The 16,177-nt window shown below is 42.3% G+C and overlaps 1 protein-coding gene across 1 annotated transcript in view; it reads right to left on the reverse strand.

Annotated features, from left to right (window-relative positions):
- Window positions 1–16,177, reverse strand: part of OBSCN (obscurin, cytoskeletal calmodulin and titin-interacting RhoGEF) — a 292,040-nt gene that overhangs the window by 22,948 nt on the left and 252,915 nt on the right. The window contains exons 105-113 of the mRNA XM_043509759.1: window positions 15,838–15,919; window positions 13,892–14,092; window positions 13,139–13,199; window positions 11,363–11,440; window positions 11,048–11,220; window positions 10,032–10,058; window positions 3,653–3,805; window positions 2,551–2,596; window positions 1,401–1,478 (exon numbers count right to left, since the gene is read on the reverse strand). Of these exons, the coding sequence (XP_043365694.1) occupies window positions 1,401–1,478; window positions 2,551–2,596; window positions 3,653–3,805; window positions 10,032–10,058; window positions 11,048–11,220; window positions 11,363–11,440; window positions 13,139–13,199; window positions 13,892–14,092; window positions 15,838–15,919 (899 nt within the window). The remainder of the gene's footprint in view (window positions 1–1,400; window positions 1,479–2,550; window positions 2,597–3,652; window positions 3,806–10,031; window positions 10,059–11,047; window positions 11,221–11,362; window positions 11,441–13,138; window positions 13,200–13,891; window positions 14,093–15,837; window positions 15,920–16,177) is intronic.

The following is a 16,177-nucleotide window of genomic DNA, read 5'->3' on the forward strand; positions in this document are numbered from 1 at the left end:
GTGGTGTAAACATACACGGCAAGAATTACACTATATATCCTCAGAATCGTTAACACACATAATAGCTGCATAGCATATTGGCATTATTTCTTTCTGTGCAATATGTTTTGACAGATTCATTTCTGGGACGAACTCTCCTCTCATTCACTGACTTCAGTGGAGGTATTGCTAACTTACACCTGTGTGAGTGGAGAACCAGGATGCTGGTTGACATTTTCAAAGCAGTGCAGGGGATTTAGCCACAGATCACTTATTTCTATTGTTTCACTGAGTTTCTTAATTAAACATACAAGGCCAGATCCTTAGGTAAAGTAAAATGGCATAATTCCACTGCAATCAGTAGCACTCCACTGACGTACATCAGCAGAGAAGCCGGACCCTGGCATGCTCCCTTATGTTATTATGTACTTCATTGTTTCTTTGGGAACCTTTTTGCTTCTGTATTGCTATTGATTGTAGGCCTTAAAATGAATAAAACCTTTAAATAGATGTAAATACCCATATTCCACATGTGTTATATAATACAAAGGGATATGGGGGTATTCCAAATTACTAGGCCTGGCCCAAAGTTCAAAGACCGATGATCAGAAGTTTCCACGAATAATAATAAGCACTCACATAGTACTGTTAATCTACAAGGTGCTTTACACATCAGCTAATGAATTTATCACAACATACCCTTGAGATAGGCAGTGTTATTCAATTTGTGCAAATGGAACACGTGAGGCTGGGAGGCAAAGAACTTGTTCCTACTGACAGAATGAATCGGACTCAGAGAGGATATCAGAATCAGAAGTTCCTGAGTTCCAACCCCATCCTCAGACCAATCTTAAGAATACACTAAAATACAGGTATCCAAATTGTTGAGGTAAAATCCTGGCTCCAACGAAATCAGTGACAAAACTCCCATTGATGTTTGTATGGGAATTTCACTCTTGGTCTTTAGTATTCTCAGCATTTTGTGCATCGAAGCACAGAAAGTCTTTTTGTAGATTACGAAACAAGTCATCTAACATTCAGAAGTCATTGATGACCTCAGGCTAAGTGTCTTTACTCAATGTCCAGAAGGGGCTTCCCTCTTTCAGTGCCCTGGGCTGGATCACGCCACAGAAAGCAAAAACACTGGTGAGAGCTGGAAGACCTGTATTTCTTCAGCCTGGATGCCTTATTTTTGCCACATCCACTGAACCTTTTCCCTTTGACCGTATTCCCTTCTCAGAGGCACACCGAGGAGACCTCTGCTGCACACCCTGCACTTGAGCTGCAGTCTTGAAAAGAGAAAAGGAGTACTTGTGGCACCTTAGAGACTAACAAATTTATTAGAGCATAAGCTTTCGTGAGCTACAGCTCAAGAAGAGACTTTTTTAAAAAAAGAGCAAAATAGACTGAGGTCTGCTGACCTGCCACTTGCTTCGAGCCACAATGAACTTCAGATGTTTTGTGTTAATAAAATGAGCCTCTTCTAGTGGGAGATTACGCTGCAAAAAAGAAGAATGAGGGAAAAAAGTGTTGGTCACAAAATCTCAATGACACTTTCAATGGCGTTTGTTAAGATTTAGAAACACAAGTACATAAGACTAAAAGGGACCTCCTAGGTCTTCAGATCCAGTCCCCTGCTATTGTAGGAAACCCCTTCCTTTCATCCTGGTCAGATTTCACTCTCCAGGGGACACAGCATATTTTAATTCAAGGAAGAGTCCAGTTGTTTAACTGTAATGGCCAAATCTTGAAATCCTTATTTAGTGTTGGCTCTATCTCCCATTGTGGACCAATAAGAAGACATCTTGAACAAATTTCCAGTGAGACCAGAATCAGGCCCTCATCATATATATACAGACACAGTGTCAAGGACTGCTGGTTCCAAACCCAGGGTCACAGGGCGCTCAGGCATCAGTAAGTGCCAACCTGCCACCCACTGACCTATTCATGGTTGCCGGAACTACGAACTCAGCACTGACAGAGGAGTCCAGTGCTGGGATCTGACTGGTGGAACTCTAGGGGTCCCGACTCATTCCCTGCTTCTATTTAAACCAAGCAAAGGAAGAAGAAGTTGTCTGTGCAACTGGGTTTCCCCTACTTAGACTGCTTCAGTTGTGCTACCTGCTCCTGCTGCCTAACCCTGATCTCCCAGTATACGACTCAGCTTGCCTCCTGACCCTCAACTCATGCTCCAACCACTAGGTCAGGCCACCCATCTCCCAGTCATCACACATATGTACACAGACGTACACACACACACAATAATTCAATTCTTCATTCCTTTCAGCTTTTCTCCTTCATTAGGGGTTCCAGGCACCCAAATATGAATTTTAATTTCCCCTTCCACAAAAGGGCATAATCTCCTCTCAGTGCAAATGTGTTTTGCCTATTAATTCTAAGGGGATTTCTTTACATGTTTGAAAAGAAAAGACTCTAATGACCATAAACCAAAACACCGCTTATTTCTGCAGGATGGTTCCCCTATTTTATATGTACAAAATAGCCTCTACAAGAGAAACACAGTTGCTAGCTGACTAGGAGAGAGATTGGGTAAAATCCAAACAAACTTACCAAGAACCAGTTATGTGAGAGACATTCCGAAGCACTAGGTCTGGTTCTGATAATAGAAGAGATACACAATTCAGCTGTGATCATCAGCATGACAAACCCAAAGGGATGTAGCTTCCTTGAAGATCAAGTGCCACCCAGATTGCTCTCTAGCTAGGGCCTTAAGACATCTGAGCTGGAAGTCACTTTAAACAACACCAACAAGGTTCTACAGATTGCCCTTTACCAGGCAGGCTTTGTTATGGGGCAGTAAAGCCAACCAGCCAACCAGAATGATCCTTTTTAAGCCAATTTTTTGTCCTAAACGTAAAACATGTTTTCTCTTTTAACCTATAGTATGTTGCCCAATGCTCAGACTTCTTGCAGGTCCCTCAAGTCAGGGACTATGGAAGTTACCACAGCATTCTGTAGGGCCTGCAGTGCCTTCTTTCATGATACCACAGGGGAAGACCAAGCTTCATGTCTCTACACTGCACCTGACTCAAGTCTCTGCAGTGCAGTCTTGACCAAAACAGAAATGACTGAAGTGTTTCTAATAAGGAAGGCTGCATTACAGGTTACTGAGGGCACCTTTAACAGTGGGTTTGGCTTAGCCTTCCACATTGGTAGCTATTCGGGATAAGCCTAAATAGTGGAGGCTTATGCAGAGCAGAAAATGAAGCTCTCAGTTTCTTGCCTTCTCCCATGCTTGGAACATTATTATTATTTAGCTGCGTTCTAGAACAATCTAATTAACATGGTATGCTATTCTAATTAGGTTCTTATACTGCCCTCATCACCATAGTAACCAACTTCTCTTTCAAATAATTTCTGAACACTCACCTGTCTATGAGTAATAACATCAAGACACTTTGCTCACTCGCTATACACATTCTTATCTTTCGATTATAAACTCTTCAAGATAGAGTTTTCTGGTGACTATATAAAGATGGATTTGAACCCAGCTTCCTTCAGAGGTGAAAGGCTGATACACTAATTGACCATACCAACTTGTCCAAATTTTGTACTTCTCAGAGTGAATGTAGGTCTGATTGGTTGACAATTGGCAGCTCATCCCACAAACATCTAGTACAATATTTTTGGAAAACAGCAGAAATGTACTCACTCAGGAGAGAGCTGTAGGATCTGTCTGATAAAATCCTTCGCTTCTTCGCTTAGGTGAACAAAATCAGGGATAGTCCATGAAACTGTCCCATTCTGAATATTTAGAAGGGTTGCTCTGTCATTTTCCCCAGCAAATGGAGACTTGCAGGTTAAACTTATTGTATTAACATTATAAAATAAAAGGAGACATGATTTGTTAGTATTTTATTGCTACTCAACCCTCCAAAAACATAAATGCATGACAAAGGTTTTAAAGTGGGAGGCAGATTCAAAATGAGAGACGCAAAGCACGAGTAATAATAATATTTGCACTTTTATAACATCTTTCAGCCAAGGTTTGCAAAGCACTTTGCAAAATTATTTATCCCCATTTTACAGATAAGGCATCTGAAGAACAGAAAAATTAAGGGTTTGATTTTCAAAACCGCCCTTGCAATTTAGCTATGTAAACGTAGACACATGCCTTTACATTAGGGAAGGCCAAAATATGTATCCATAAGATTGTATCAGTCATTGTGAAACACTGAACTCAAAGCTATGAACTGACTGTTACTGACTATAATATTCATAAAAAGAAAAGGAGTACTTGTGGCACCTTAGAGACTAACAAATTTATTAGAGCATAAGCTTTCGTGAGCTACAGCTCACTTCATCGGATGCATTTGGTGGAAAAAACAGAGGAGAGATTTATATACACACACACAGAGAACATGAAACAATGGGTTTATCATACACACTGTAAGGAGAGTGATCACTTAAGATAAGCCATCACCAGCAGCAGGGGGGGGAAGGAGGAAAACCTTTCATGGTGACAAGCAGGTAGGCTAATTCCAGCAGTTAACAAGAATATCAGAGGAACAGTGGGGGGTGGGGTGGGAGGGAGAAATACCATGGGGAAATAGTTTTACTTTGTGTAATGACTCATCCATTCCCAGTCTCTATTCAAGCCTAAGTTAATTGTATCCAGTTTGCAAATTAATTCCAATTCAGCAGTCTCTCGTTGGAGTCTGTTTTTGAAGCTTTTTTGTTGAAGTATAGCCACTCTTAGGTCTGTGATCGAGTGACCAGAGAGATTGAAGTGTTCTCCAACTGGTTTTTGAATGTTATAATTCTTGACGTCTGATTTGTGTCCATTCATTCTTTTACGTAGAGACTGTCCAGTTTGGCCAATGTACATGGCAGAGGGGCATTGCTGGCACATGATGGCATATATCACATTGGTAGATGCGCAGGTGAACGAGCCTCTGATAGTGTGGCTGATGTGATTAGGCCCTATGATGGTATCCCCTGAATAGATATGTGGACAGAGTTGGCAACGGGCTTTGTTGCAAGGATAGGTTCATGGGTTAGTGGTTCTGTTGTGTGGTGTGTGGTTGCTGGTGAGTATTTGCTTCAGATTGGGGGGCTGTCTGTAAGCAAGGACTGGTCTGTCTCCCAAGATCTGAGAGAGCGATGGCTCGTCCTTCAGGATAGCTTGTAGATCCTTGATGATGCGTTGGAGGGGTTTTAGTTGGGGGCTGAAGGTGATGGCTAGTGGCGTTCTGTTGTTTTCTTTGTTGGGCCTGTCCTGTAGTAGGTGACTTCTGGGTACTCTTCTGGCTCTGTCAATCTGTTTCTTCACTTCAGCAGGTGGGTATTGTAGTTGTAGGAATGCATGATAGAGATCTTGTAGGTGTTTGTCTCTGTCTGAGGGGTTGGAGCAAATGCGGTTATATCGTAGCGCTTGGCTGTAGACAATGGATCGAGTGGTATGATCTGGATGAAAGCTAGAGGCATGTAGGTAGGAATAGCGGTCAGTAGGTTTCCGATATACGGTGGTGTTTATGTGACCATCGCTTATTAGCACCGTAGTGTCCAGGAAGTGGATCTCTTGTGTGGACTGGTCCAGGCTGAGGTTGATGGTGGGATGGAAATTGTTGAAATCATGGTGGAATTCCTCAAGAGCTTCTTTTCCATGGGTCCAGATGATGAAGATGTCATCAATGTAGCGCAAGTAGAGAAGAGGCATTAGGGGACGAGAGCTGAGGAAGCGTTGTTCTAAGTCAGCCATAAAAATGTTGGCATACTGTGGGGCCATGCGGGTACCCATCGCAGTGCCGCTGATTTGAAGGTATACATTGTCACCAAATGTGAAATAGTTATGGGTCAGGACAAAGTCACAAAGTTCTGCCACCAGGTTAGCTGTGACAGTATCGGGGATACTGTTCCTGACGGCTTGTAGTCCATCTTTGTGTGGAATGTTGGTATAGAGGGCTTCTACATCCATAGTGGCTAGGATGGTGTTTTTAGGAAGATCACCAATGGACTGTAGTTTCCTCAGGAAATCGGTGGTGTCTCGAAGATAGCTGGGAGTGCTGGTAACGAAGGGCCTGAGGAGGGAGTCTACATAGCCAGACAATCCTGCTGTCAGGGTGCCAATGCCTGAGATGATGGGGCGTCCAGGATTTCCAGGTTTATGGATCTTGGGTAGCAGATAGAATACCCCAGGTCGTGGCTCCAGGGGTGTGTCTGTGCGGATTTGTTCTTGTGCTTTTTCAGGGAGTTTCTTGAGCAAATGCTGTAGTTTCTTTTGGTAACTCTCAGTGGGATCAGAGGGTAATGGCTTGTAGAAAGTGGTGTTGGAGAGCTGCCTAGTAGCCTCTTGTTCATACTCCGACCTATTCATGATGACGACAGCACCTCCTTTGTCAGCCTTTTTGATTATGATGTCAGAGTTGTTTCTGAGGCTGTGGATGGCACTGTGTTCTGCATGGCTGAGGTTATGGGGTAAGCGATGCTGCTTTTCCACAATTTCAGCTCGTGCACGTCGGCGGAAGCAGTCTATGTAGAAATCCAGGCTGCTGTTTCGACCTTCAGGAGGAGTCCACCCAGAATCCTTCTTTTTGTAGTGTTGGCAGGAAGGTCTCTGTGGGTTAATATGTTGGTCAGAGGTGTGTTGGAAATATTCCTTGAGTCTGAGACGTCGAAAATAGGATTCTAGGTCACCACAGAACTGTATCATGTTCGTGGGGGTGGAGGGGCAAAAGGAGAGGCCCCGAGATAGGACAGATTCTTCCGCTGGGCTAAGAGTATAGTTGGATAGATTAACAATATTGCTGGGTGGGTTACGGGAACCATTGTTGTGGCCCCTTGTGGCATATAGTAGTTTAGATAGCTTAGTGTCCTTTTTCTTTTGTAGAGAATCAAAGTGTGTTTTGTAAATGGCTTGTCTAGTTTTTGTAAAGTCCAGCCACGAGGAAGTTTGTGTGGAAGGTTGGTTCTTTATGAGAGTATCAGTTTTGAGAGCTCATTCTTAATCTTTCCCTGTAGAGGATGTTGATCAGGTGGTTCCGCAGTCTCTAGGAAACTGCGGAACCACCCGATCAACATCCTCTACAGCAAACAGGGAAAGATTAAGAATGAGCTCTCAAAACTGATACTCTCATAAAGAACCAACCTTCCACACAAACTTCCTCGTGGCTGGACTTTACAAAAACTAGACAAGCCATTTACAAAACACACTTTGATTCTCTACAAAAGAAAAAGGACACTAAGCTATCTAAACTACTATATGCCACAAGGGGCCACAACAATGGTTCCCGTAACCCACCCAGCAATATTGTTAATCTATCCAACTATACTCTTAGCCCAGCGGAAGAATCTGTCCTATCTCGGGGCCTCTCCTTTTGCCCCTCCACCCCCACGAACATGATACAGTTCTGTGGTGACCTAGAATCCTATTTTCGACGTCTCAGACTCAAGGAATATTTCCAACACACCTCTGACCAACATATTAACCCACAGAGACCTTCCTGCCAACACTACAAAAAGAAGGATTCTGGGTGGACTCCTCCTGAAGGTCGAAACAGCAGCCTGGATTTCTACATAGACTGCTTCCGCCGACGTGCACAAGCTGAAATTGTGGAAAAGCAGCATCGCTTACCCCATAACCTCAGCCATGCAGAACACAGTGCCATCCACAGCCTCAGAAACAACTCTGACATCATAATCAAAAAGGCTGACAAAGGAGGTGCTGTCGTCATCATGAATAGGTCGGAGTATGAACAAGAGGCTACTAGGCAGCTCTCCAACACCACTTTCTACAAGCCATTACCCTCTGATCCCACTGAGAGTTACCAAAAGAAACTACAGCATTTGCTCAAGAAACTCCCTGAAAAAGCACAAGAACAAATCCGCACAGACACACCCCTGGAGCCACGACCTGGGGTATTCTATCTGCTACCCAAGATCCATAAACCTGGAAATCCTGGACGCCCCATCATCTCAGGCATTGGCACCCTGACAGCAGGATTGTCTGGCTATGTAGACTCCCTCCTCAGGCCCTTCGTTACCAGCACTCCCAGCTATCTTCGAGACACCACCGATTTCCTGAGGAAACTACAGTCCATTGGTGATCTTCCTAAAAACACCATCCTAGCCACTATGGATGTAGAAGCCCCCTACACCAACATTCCACACAAAGATGGACTACAAGCCGTCAGGAACAGTATCCCCGATACTGTCACGGCTAACCTGGTGGCAGAACTTTGTGACTTTGTCCTGACCCATAACTATTTCACATTTGGTGACAATGTATACCTTCAAATCAGCGGCACTGCGATGGGTACCCGCATGGCCCCACAGTATGCCAACATTTTTATGGCTGACTTAGAACAACGCTTCCTCAGCTCTCGTCCCCTAATGCCCCTACTCTACTTGCGCTACATTGATGACATCTTCATCATCTGGACCCATGGAAAAGAAGCTCTTGAGGAATTCCACCATGATTTCAACAATTTCCATCCCACCATCAACCTCAGCCTGGACCAGTCCACACAAGAGATCCACTTCCTGGACACTATGGTGCTAATAAGCGATGGTCACATAAACACCACCGTATATCGGAAACCTACTGACCGCTATTCCTACCTACATGCCTCTAGCTTTCATCCAGATCATACCACTCGATCCATTGTCTACAGCCAAGCTCTACGATATAACCGCATTTGCTCCAACCCCTCAGACAGAGACAAACACCTACAAGATCTCTATCATGCATTCCTACAACTACAGTACCCACCTGCTGAAGTGAAGAAACAGATTGACAGAGCCAGAAGAGTACCCAGAAGTCACCTACTACAGGACAGGCCCAACAAAGAAAACAACAGAACGCCACTAGCCATCACCTTCAGCCCCCAACTAAAACCCCTCCAACGCATCATCAAGGATCTACAAGCTATCCTGAAGGACGAGCCATCGCTCTCTCAGATCTTGGGAGACAGACCAGTCCTTGCTTACAGACAGCCCCCCAATCTGAAGCAAATACTCACCAGCAACCACACACCACACAACAGAACCACTAACCCATGAACCTATCCTTGCAACAAAGCCCGTTGCCAACTCTGTCCACATATCTATTCAGGGGATACCATCATAGGGCCTAATCACATCAGCCACACTATCAGAGGCTCGTTCACCTGCACATCTACCAATGTGATATATGCCATCATGTGCCAGCAATGCCCCTCTGCCATGTACATTGGCCAAACTGGACAGTCTCTACGTAAAAGAATGAATGGACACAAATCAGACGTCAAGAATTATAACATTCAAAAACCAGTTGGAGAACACTTCAATCTCTCTGGTCACTCGATCACAGACCTAAGAGTGGCTATACTTCAACAAAAAAGCTTCAAAAACAGACTCCAACGAGAGACTGCTGAATTGGAATTAATTTGCAAACTGGATACAATTAACTTAGGCTTGAATAGAGACTGGGAATGGATGAGTCATTACACAAAGTAAAACTATTTCCCCATGGTATTTCTCCCTCCCACCCCACCCCCCACTGTTCCTCTGATATTCTTGTTAACTGCTGGAATTAGCCTACCTGCTTGTCACCATGAAAGGTTTTCCTCCTTCCCCCCCCTGCTGTTGGTAATGGCTTATCTTAAGTGATCACTCTCCTTACAGTGTGTATGATAAACCCATTGTTTCATGTTCTCTGTGTGTGTGTATATAAATCTCTCCTCTGTTTTTTCCACCAAATGCATCCGATGAAGTGAGCTGTAGCTCACGAAAGCTTATGCTCTAATAAATTTGTTAGTCTCTAAGGTGCCACAAGTACTCCTTTTCTTTTTGCGAATACAGACTAACACGGCTGCTACTCTGAAACCTATAATATTCATAGAAGCTGTCAGCTCTTTGGAACAGAGACATCATCTTTAGAACTGAAAGTGCTTAGAATGCTGTTGGTAACACACACATTAAATAAATTATTAAATAACAATCACCACCACCTCACTCTTTACTCACTCAAAACTCCCACTGAAGTCATTGGAAGTTTTGCCTGAGTCAGGATTAAGGAAAGCTAAATAGGGCCCTTAAAACAGATTATTTACCTTAAATAGCTGATGACTCCAGCAGCCCTGGGAAAAAAAGAAACACACTTATATCAGACAGATATTCTTGCTTCTCCCCCTACCTCACCATACAGCTTCCCCGATTTCAGATGACAATTATCCAAATAACTGTACAATAGGATCATCTTTACCTGCCCTATAAGGATTAGCTTTCTAAAGGCAAATTCTCACTGTTCCTTTGCATTAGTCCTGATTTTTCTTTTAAACAGCACAGGAAACAGTTTTTGCACAATTTATTTAAAGGTGACTTAGGAAGGATTTAAAAAAAATCAGGTTTGTGTGCATTTTTCTTTTTTATTATGTATAAAGAAGAAATTTTTGTTAATTTTTGTTTATTAATTTTTTAAAAAAAATTTTACCCTGTAAACATATCAGGAATGTCAATTCTGGCTGTCCCTGGCTTTGCTGGACTACCTACTGGATGTCTCTCAAACAAAGATTTTATTTTATAGTTTGCCATTAGCGTTTAATAAATTTTATCAAAAACAGACAAAAATCAGAGTTCTTAACATTCTGGCTCAAGTCCCCTTACCCTCTAAATTGCTCAACTTTAATTTTTATCTCTAAATTGTCTCGATCATTGTACCAGTTCTGCAGTAAATCACTGGTAGAAATTCCCCTACCATCCTTTTTAAAAAAAACCCATTTCTTTATACTGCATAAATAGATTACAAGCCCAATTTTTTTAACCCTTCAAGCAATTAGCCAGATGTTGCATTGAAAACATTTTGTACATGATCAACAGTGTGTATTTCTACATATCAGACATTCAGTACTATACCATGACTTCAGCAGAACTGAGGATGCTTAGCAACTCACAAGATAAGGCCCTTCCAGAGCAGAAGTGTACAGCAAAATTAAAATACATACATGTTTGCAATAGACAATGTGTTTATCCCACTACAGTACATGTTCCCAATGTATCAATCAATTCATCTGAAGCCCCAAAGTTATGTTGTAAGGTGCTATAACTTTAAAAAAAAGTGACAATTTACCAAATATCAGATGCTTTTGACACCGGGGACTGAGAGATAATTTCTGGGGAGACAAACTCTGGAGATCCGTATTTGCTGTACTGAGGCTCAGATGGATTTATCTTTTGAGCGAACCCAAAGTCACAGATCTTAATGTCTTCTCTTTCTGGATAAACCATCAGGATATTTGGAGGCTAATGAATCAGAAAACATGCAAAAGGGCATTATTTTTAGATATAAGTAAATCTTTAATATATAGTCTGAATAAAGCACATCAGTCTCCTGACTGACATGCAATAATAGCTAAAATAAGGTAGATTTTCCTTTGTGGGTTACCTTAATATCCAAGTGAAGTACATTATTGTCATGGAGATAACGGAGTCCTTCCAAAAGTTGCTTGATGTATAATTTAACCTTAAAAATCAAAGTCAGTTACAAAACATTTTCATTTGAATTGGGTCTACTTAAAAAGTTAATTCACGGTTCAGAGGGATTATCAATTCCAGAAATATTCCCTATAAGTAATATGGGAAATAAATGTTTGAACTGATCATTAACACTGACTGGAAAACAATTCCATTTTGTGAAAAGTTTCCAGGTTTCAAAAGTTTTTTTCTTTCCAGTGCAGATTAAAAATGTGACCTTCTGAAATTTTTCACAAAACACCCCATAACCCATATGAGAGAAAGCTCCAGCCACCGCAGAATAGCCAATAGCCCCGTGATTAGGGTACTCGGAAGGAGTACGTGAACCTCAGTCTTCCATGTTCCATATCAGTGTCCTAACCTCAGGTCTCCTGGCTATTCTGGAGTGGGACCTGGAATGGGCCTATCCCCACCAGTGAAATTCCATTCTAGATCTCAGAAATGGATATATTTAGTGAAAAAATTTCCAACCAGCTCTAATGGTAACACCTCTACAAAAGGGAATAAACATTTTACGTGAGACTAGTTTATGTGAAACAGATGGAGAACCAAACATTAGAACATAGAATTCAGACACAGCAGCTAAGGGGATGTCTACACAGCCCATGGCAACAAGCCTCCCAGCACAGGTCAACAGACTTGGGCTAGCAAGGCTCATACTAGCTCTCTAAAAATAGCTGTGTAGACAGCGCTTTGTAGTTGCAGCTGATGCTGGATCTTGGGCTCTGAAGCCCATCCCCATTTCCTAGGCTTCCAAGTTTCTTGATCAAGGCTTGGGGGCTTGCTGACATGGGCTGTGCAGACATATCTTCCACACCAAAGTTCCATATGTTAGGGAGCCTGAACTTTAAAAACAGAGATGCACTTAACAGGGGAAATGAACACCCCGAAACTTTGGGGGAAATTCCAATCCATATTTCAACTGTATGTCTCAGGCCCTTGTCTAAACACAGTTTGTTTAGTTTGTGTAGACCAGGCAAACACATTTTTAAATAGTGTTAGAAAGCCATTTTTTAGATCAGGCACAGATCCTAATACGAGTAAAATTTTACTTTGGGTGGGATTTAATATCCAGGCCCAGTTAGAAGATAATTTAGCCTTGCCTCCACAGTTTTATCTGATGTTTCCTCTGAGACCTGAGAAAAATAAAAGTAGCCACTGGAATGTAGGAGACTTATGTTCCAGAACAAGACAGACTACTGGGCTCTTATATTTGAGTTTTTTTCAGTCCATTCTAGCTCAAGAGGATATCATCTCAGTTCTTGGCTTGGGGAGCACAAGGAGGTGAAGAAAAATACAATCCCTAGTGAACATGAAATTATTACACAAGTCAAAACACATGGAAGCTACACGATAGAAGTTCTGGTGTCGGAAAGTGGCAGAGTTATGGAGACAATATGTTCTTGAATCTAACAAAGAAATATAAAATTTGGCTGAGCACATGTGTATCATCAAAAACCATCGGCTTCTCATTTTATTCCATTGAGAAGCTATCATTGGGAATGAAAGATTCAGGGTGGGCACTTAAACAATTCATTCTGGTTTGACGGATATCACATGTTTCTGAGACAGTCCCCATACTTAAGATGGATAGTATAAATAAAGCTGCCATATTCTGTAGAACCAGAATGAATTTTGGAGTTCACCTACCGTACTTTGAAATTTTAAAATGACAAGAAATTGGTACCTCTGCTTCAGTAACAACACTCTTCCTGAATAAACGGTCCAAGAGCTCCTCATTGGAGCACCTAGCAAGGACATTAAGGAAAACTAAGAGCATTGGTTTATTATCATAATTTACTAGCATTCTGCAACAAATACAATCTTTCAAATACAATAATAAAAAAGAACAGATCAAAGAGGGCAGCATATCCTTGGTGATGTTAAATCCTCTCTCTTTGCCAGAAATTGTCTGAAGGTCTGTTATAAAAAACCTCAAATCCAGAAGGAGCTTGGGCAGTCCTCCTATGGGAAATGGTAAACTCAACAGCTGAAAATCTTTGTTCCTTAAAAATTAAATGAAACCCATGGAATTAACAAGCTGCTCTGTGCTGAAATTCTCTCGTTAGTCATGTTGGTTGGTTGCTCCTCACCCTCTTTCCTCTATGCTTGCATATTGTCCATCTAGACTATAATCCCATTGGGGCAGGGACCTCAGCTTTCATATATTTCAGTAAAATGCTTTGGCGCTGTATAATCAATTGGTGCGAGAGGTATTTTTCTAAAACAGCTTTTTCTGTTCTGAATCCACCCATCTTTGGTACTTATATGGCTCCCATTGTCTTTGAGCACCTTACAATCTTTAATATGTTTATGCTGTACAAATGTGTACTTTTATCTCAGGTGAAAAATATAAATCCTTATATTTATATTGACATGGGTTTCCCTTAACTGGCATGTCCCAGCATTATCTGAGAAAAAGAAGGGAAGAAAAGGATACAACTCCAAAATCAAAACCAAGGTTTTCCTTGTTTCAAACTCATCCAGCAGCTGGGTGATTTTATCATGGGAGAGCGTGGCTAGGATGTCCCTCTCTTGATAGGACTGGGTTCTTGTTTTGCTTCGCAGAGGTATGAACTTGGCAGCACAAGATACTCTGTTCCCTTTGTGCACAACCCGTTTCACAAAGCTGAAAGAGCCCCTGTACATAATCAAAAAATATACCACATTGAGGTTTTGCCCTGCATCCTCCTGCATGTCAGATTCACAATGCTTGCGTTCATTGTCTACCCCCATGCAATCCTCTCTCGAAGCCTTCCCTCCACATTCACCTTAAACTCAGTTTAATGTAATGATCTGACTTTATTGTATGTGAGATCATGTCTCCCTCTGCTGACTGGCCCCCCAAAACTGAACAGCCTGCTATTCACCGCCAGTTAACACATATCTTTAGCTCCAGTGTTAGGGACGTGTGCTGAAGGCCCGAGGTTTACTCTTGGTGGACAGACAACATGGTGTCTGTATGTACACATTCATGGAACTGTCACACCAAGATAATGCCAAAATAACGTATCTGGGGCAAAATTCTCCTCTCCATTACACCTGTACAGCCTCACTGAACTCAACAGGGTTGCACAAGCATCAAAGCAAGTCTGTGGAATTGCACGGGTGTGACCAAAGGCAGAATTTGCTCTATCAACGCTGTTTTCTCTACATGGTAATACTTCACCCAACTTTGGGGTACACCCTGAGATTGTTTTATCATCCCTTCCACCCTTTATTAAAAATCTCAGGGAACACCCTGCACACATGGAGCAGGGATGACCATCCCATCAACTCCTGTGCTTTAGACTTGTCAAAACTTGACAAAACTGGGCACAGTTCTGCCCTCGGTTACTTGGATATGAATACCATTGACTGTTTTAGTGAAATTTTAGTTTTAGTGTTTTAGTGAAATCCAATGCATTTGCAGGCATAGAAATGAAGGAAAAATGCAGACCAGTGAAATTATACTGCACTTGCGGAAACCACTGAGATCCCACAATACCAAAGACATGGAGTGAAATCCTGACTCCACTGAAGTCAATGGGAGTTTTGTCATTGACTTCATTGAGACTAGGATGTCAGCCATGGTTTTTACCTACTAACTACTGTAGTGCAAAGTGGACAAAAAGAAAAGGTGGGTCAAATTAAGTCCTGGGATAAGTGGGCTCAGCAACAAAGAAAGTCAACAAGAGCTCTGCCCACTTGTGCCAAACCTGAATGCAGCCTGGATGCTTAACTAAAAATAGGAATGAATAAAATAAGATGTGAACAACAACATAGGTGATAGCCTAGGGTGATGCACAGAATGGGTCCGCATGTGTTTGGGAAGGCCTGCACCATTCACTCATGCCTCCTCTCAGAAGTTAGGTGGTCACCCCAGACTCAGGTTTCATAGCTCCTCACACCATCGTGTGTTCTGCTTTGTTTCTCCCATTAGCTGCATTATATGAATTTTCCTGTGAGTGGAAGGGAAACACCTTCCCTGTCACAAGACTGGGATTAATACTGCTTCATGAACTGGCTGCCACACTGCCCCCTCTTCCCTTGAAGAAAAACTGTCCCCCCTCCCCTTTCCACTGGGACTCCAAGGGAAGTGAGATATCCAGGCTGCTCCTAATCTGGTACACTTCCACTGCAATGCAATGTGTCCTCCCTTTTTATTGCATATGCCCTTAAATGTCCATGTCTTGGAGGCAGTCAAGTGAGAGATACAACTTCTTCAGGAGTGCAGTAGTCCTGGTTCCATGCTCTGGCCAGAGAGCCGAGATAAAAGCTCCCTTCCTTAGAGTTTCTGGAGCATGCCGACTCTAGATCAGTAGTTCTCTTCATATTAAAAGAGATCAGACAGGCACTTATACATTCCCCTGAAAGGACATTTTAAAAGTGAAAAATCACACTTACCTTCCTATCTCCTGCTTCACCTCATAGAAGGAATGGAGTTTCCTTCGGGTGCTCTGTTTCTTTGTCACTTGGTCTTTCTTAGCTTTGGTAACCAAAGAAAAAGTTTGTAATAGTGTTCAGACAACACAGCCATGGCACAACATGCAAAACTATCATGCTGACAATGTTCTGTGGGAAATAATATGATCCATTTTCTAAGCTTCTGTTTAGAATTAGGCACAGAGGGCTATTGAAGGTTTTTGGCACCATAAACACAGGGGCCCAGATTCTCAGCTGGTGTAAATAGCATATCTAGACAATACACCACCAACCAAGCCCTGAGTGGCTCCAGCTAGCAAGG

The sequence above is a fragment of the Dermochelys coriacea genome, chromosome 2 (assembly GCF_009764565.3).
Source record: "Dermochelys coriacea isolate rDerCor1 chromosome 2, rDerCor1.pri.v4, whole genome shotgun sequence".
NCBI classification, from domain to species: domain Eukaryota; kingdom Metazoa; phylum Chordata; order Testudines; family Dermochelyidae; genus Dermochelys; species Dermochelys coriacea.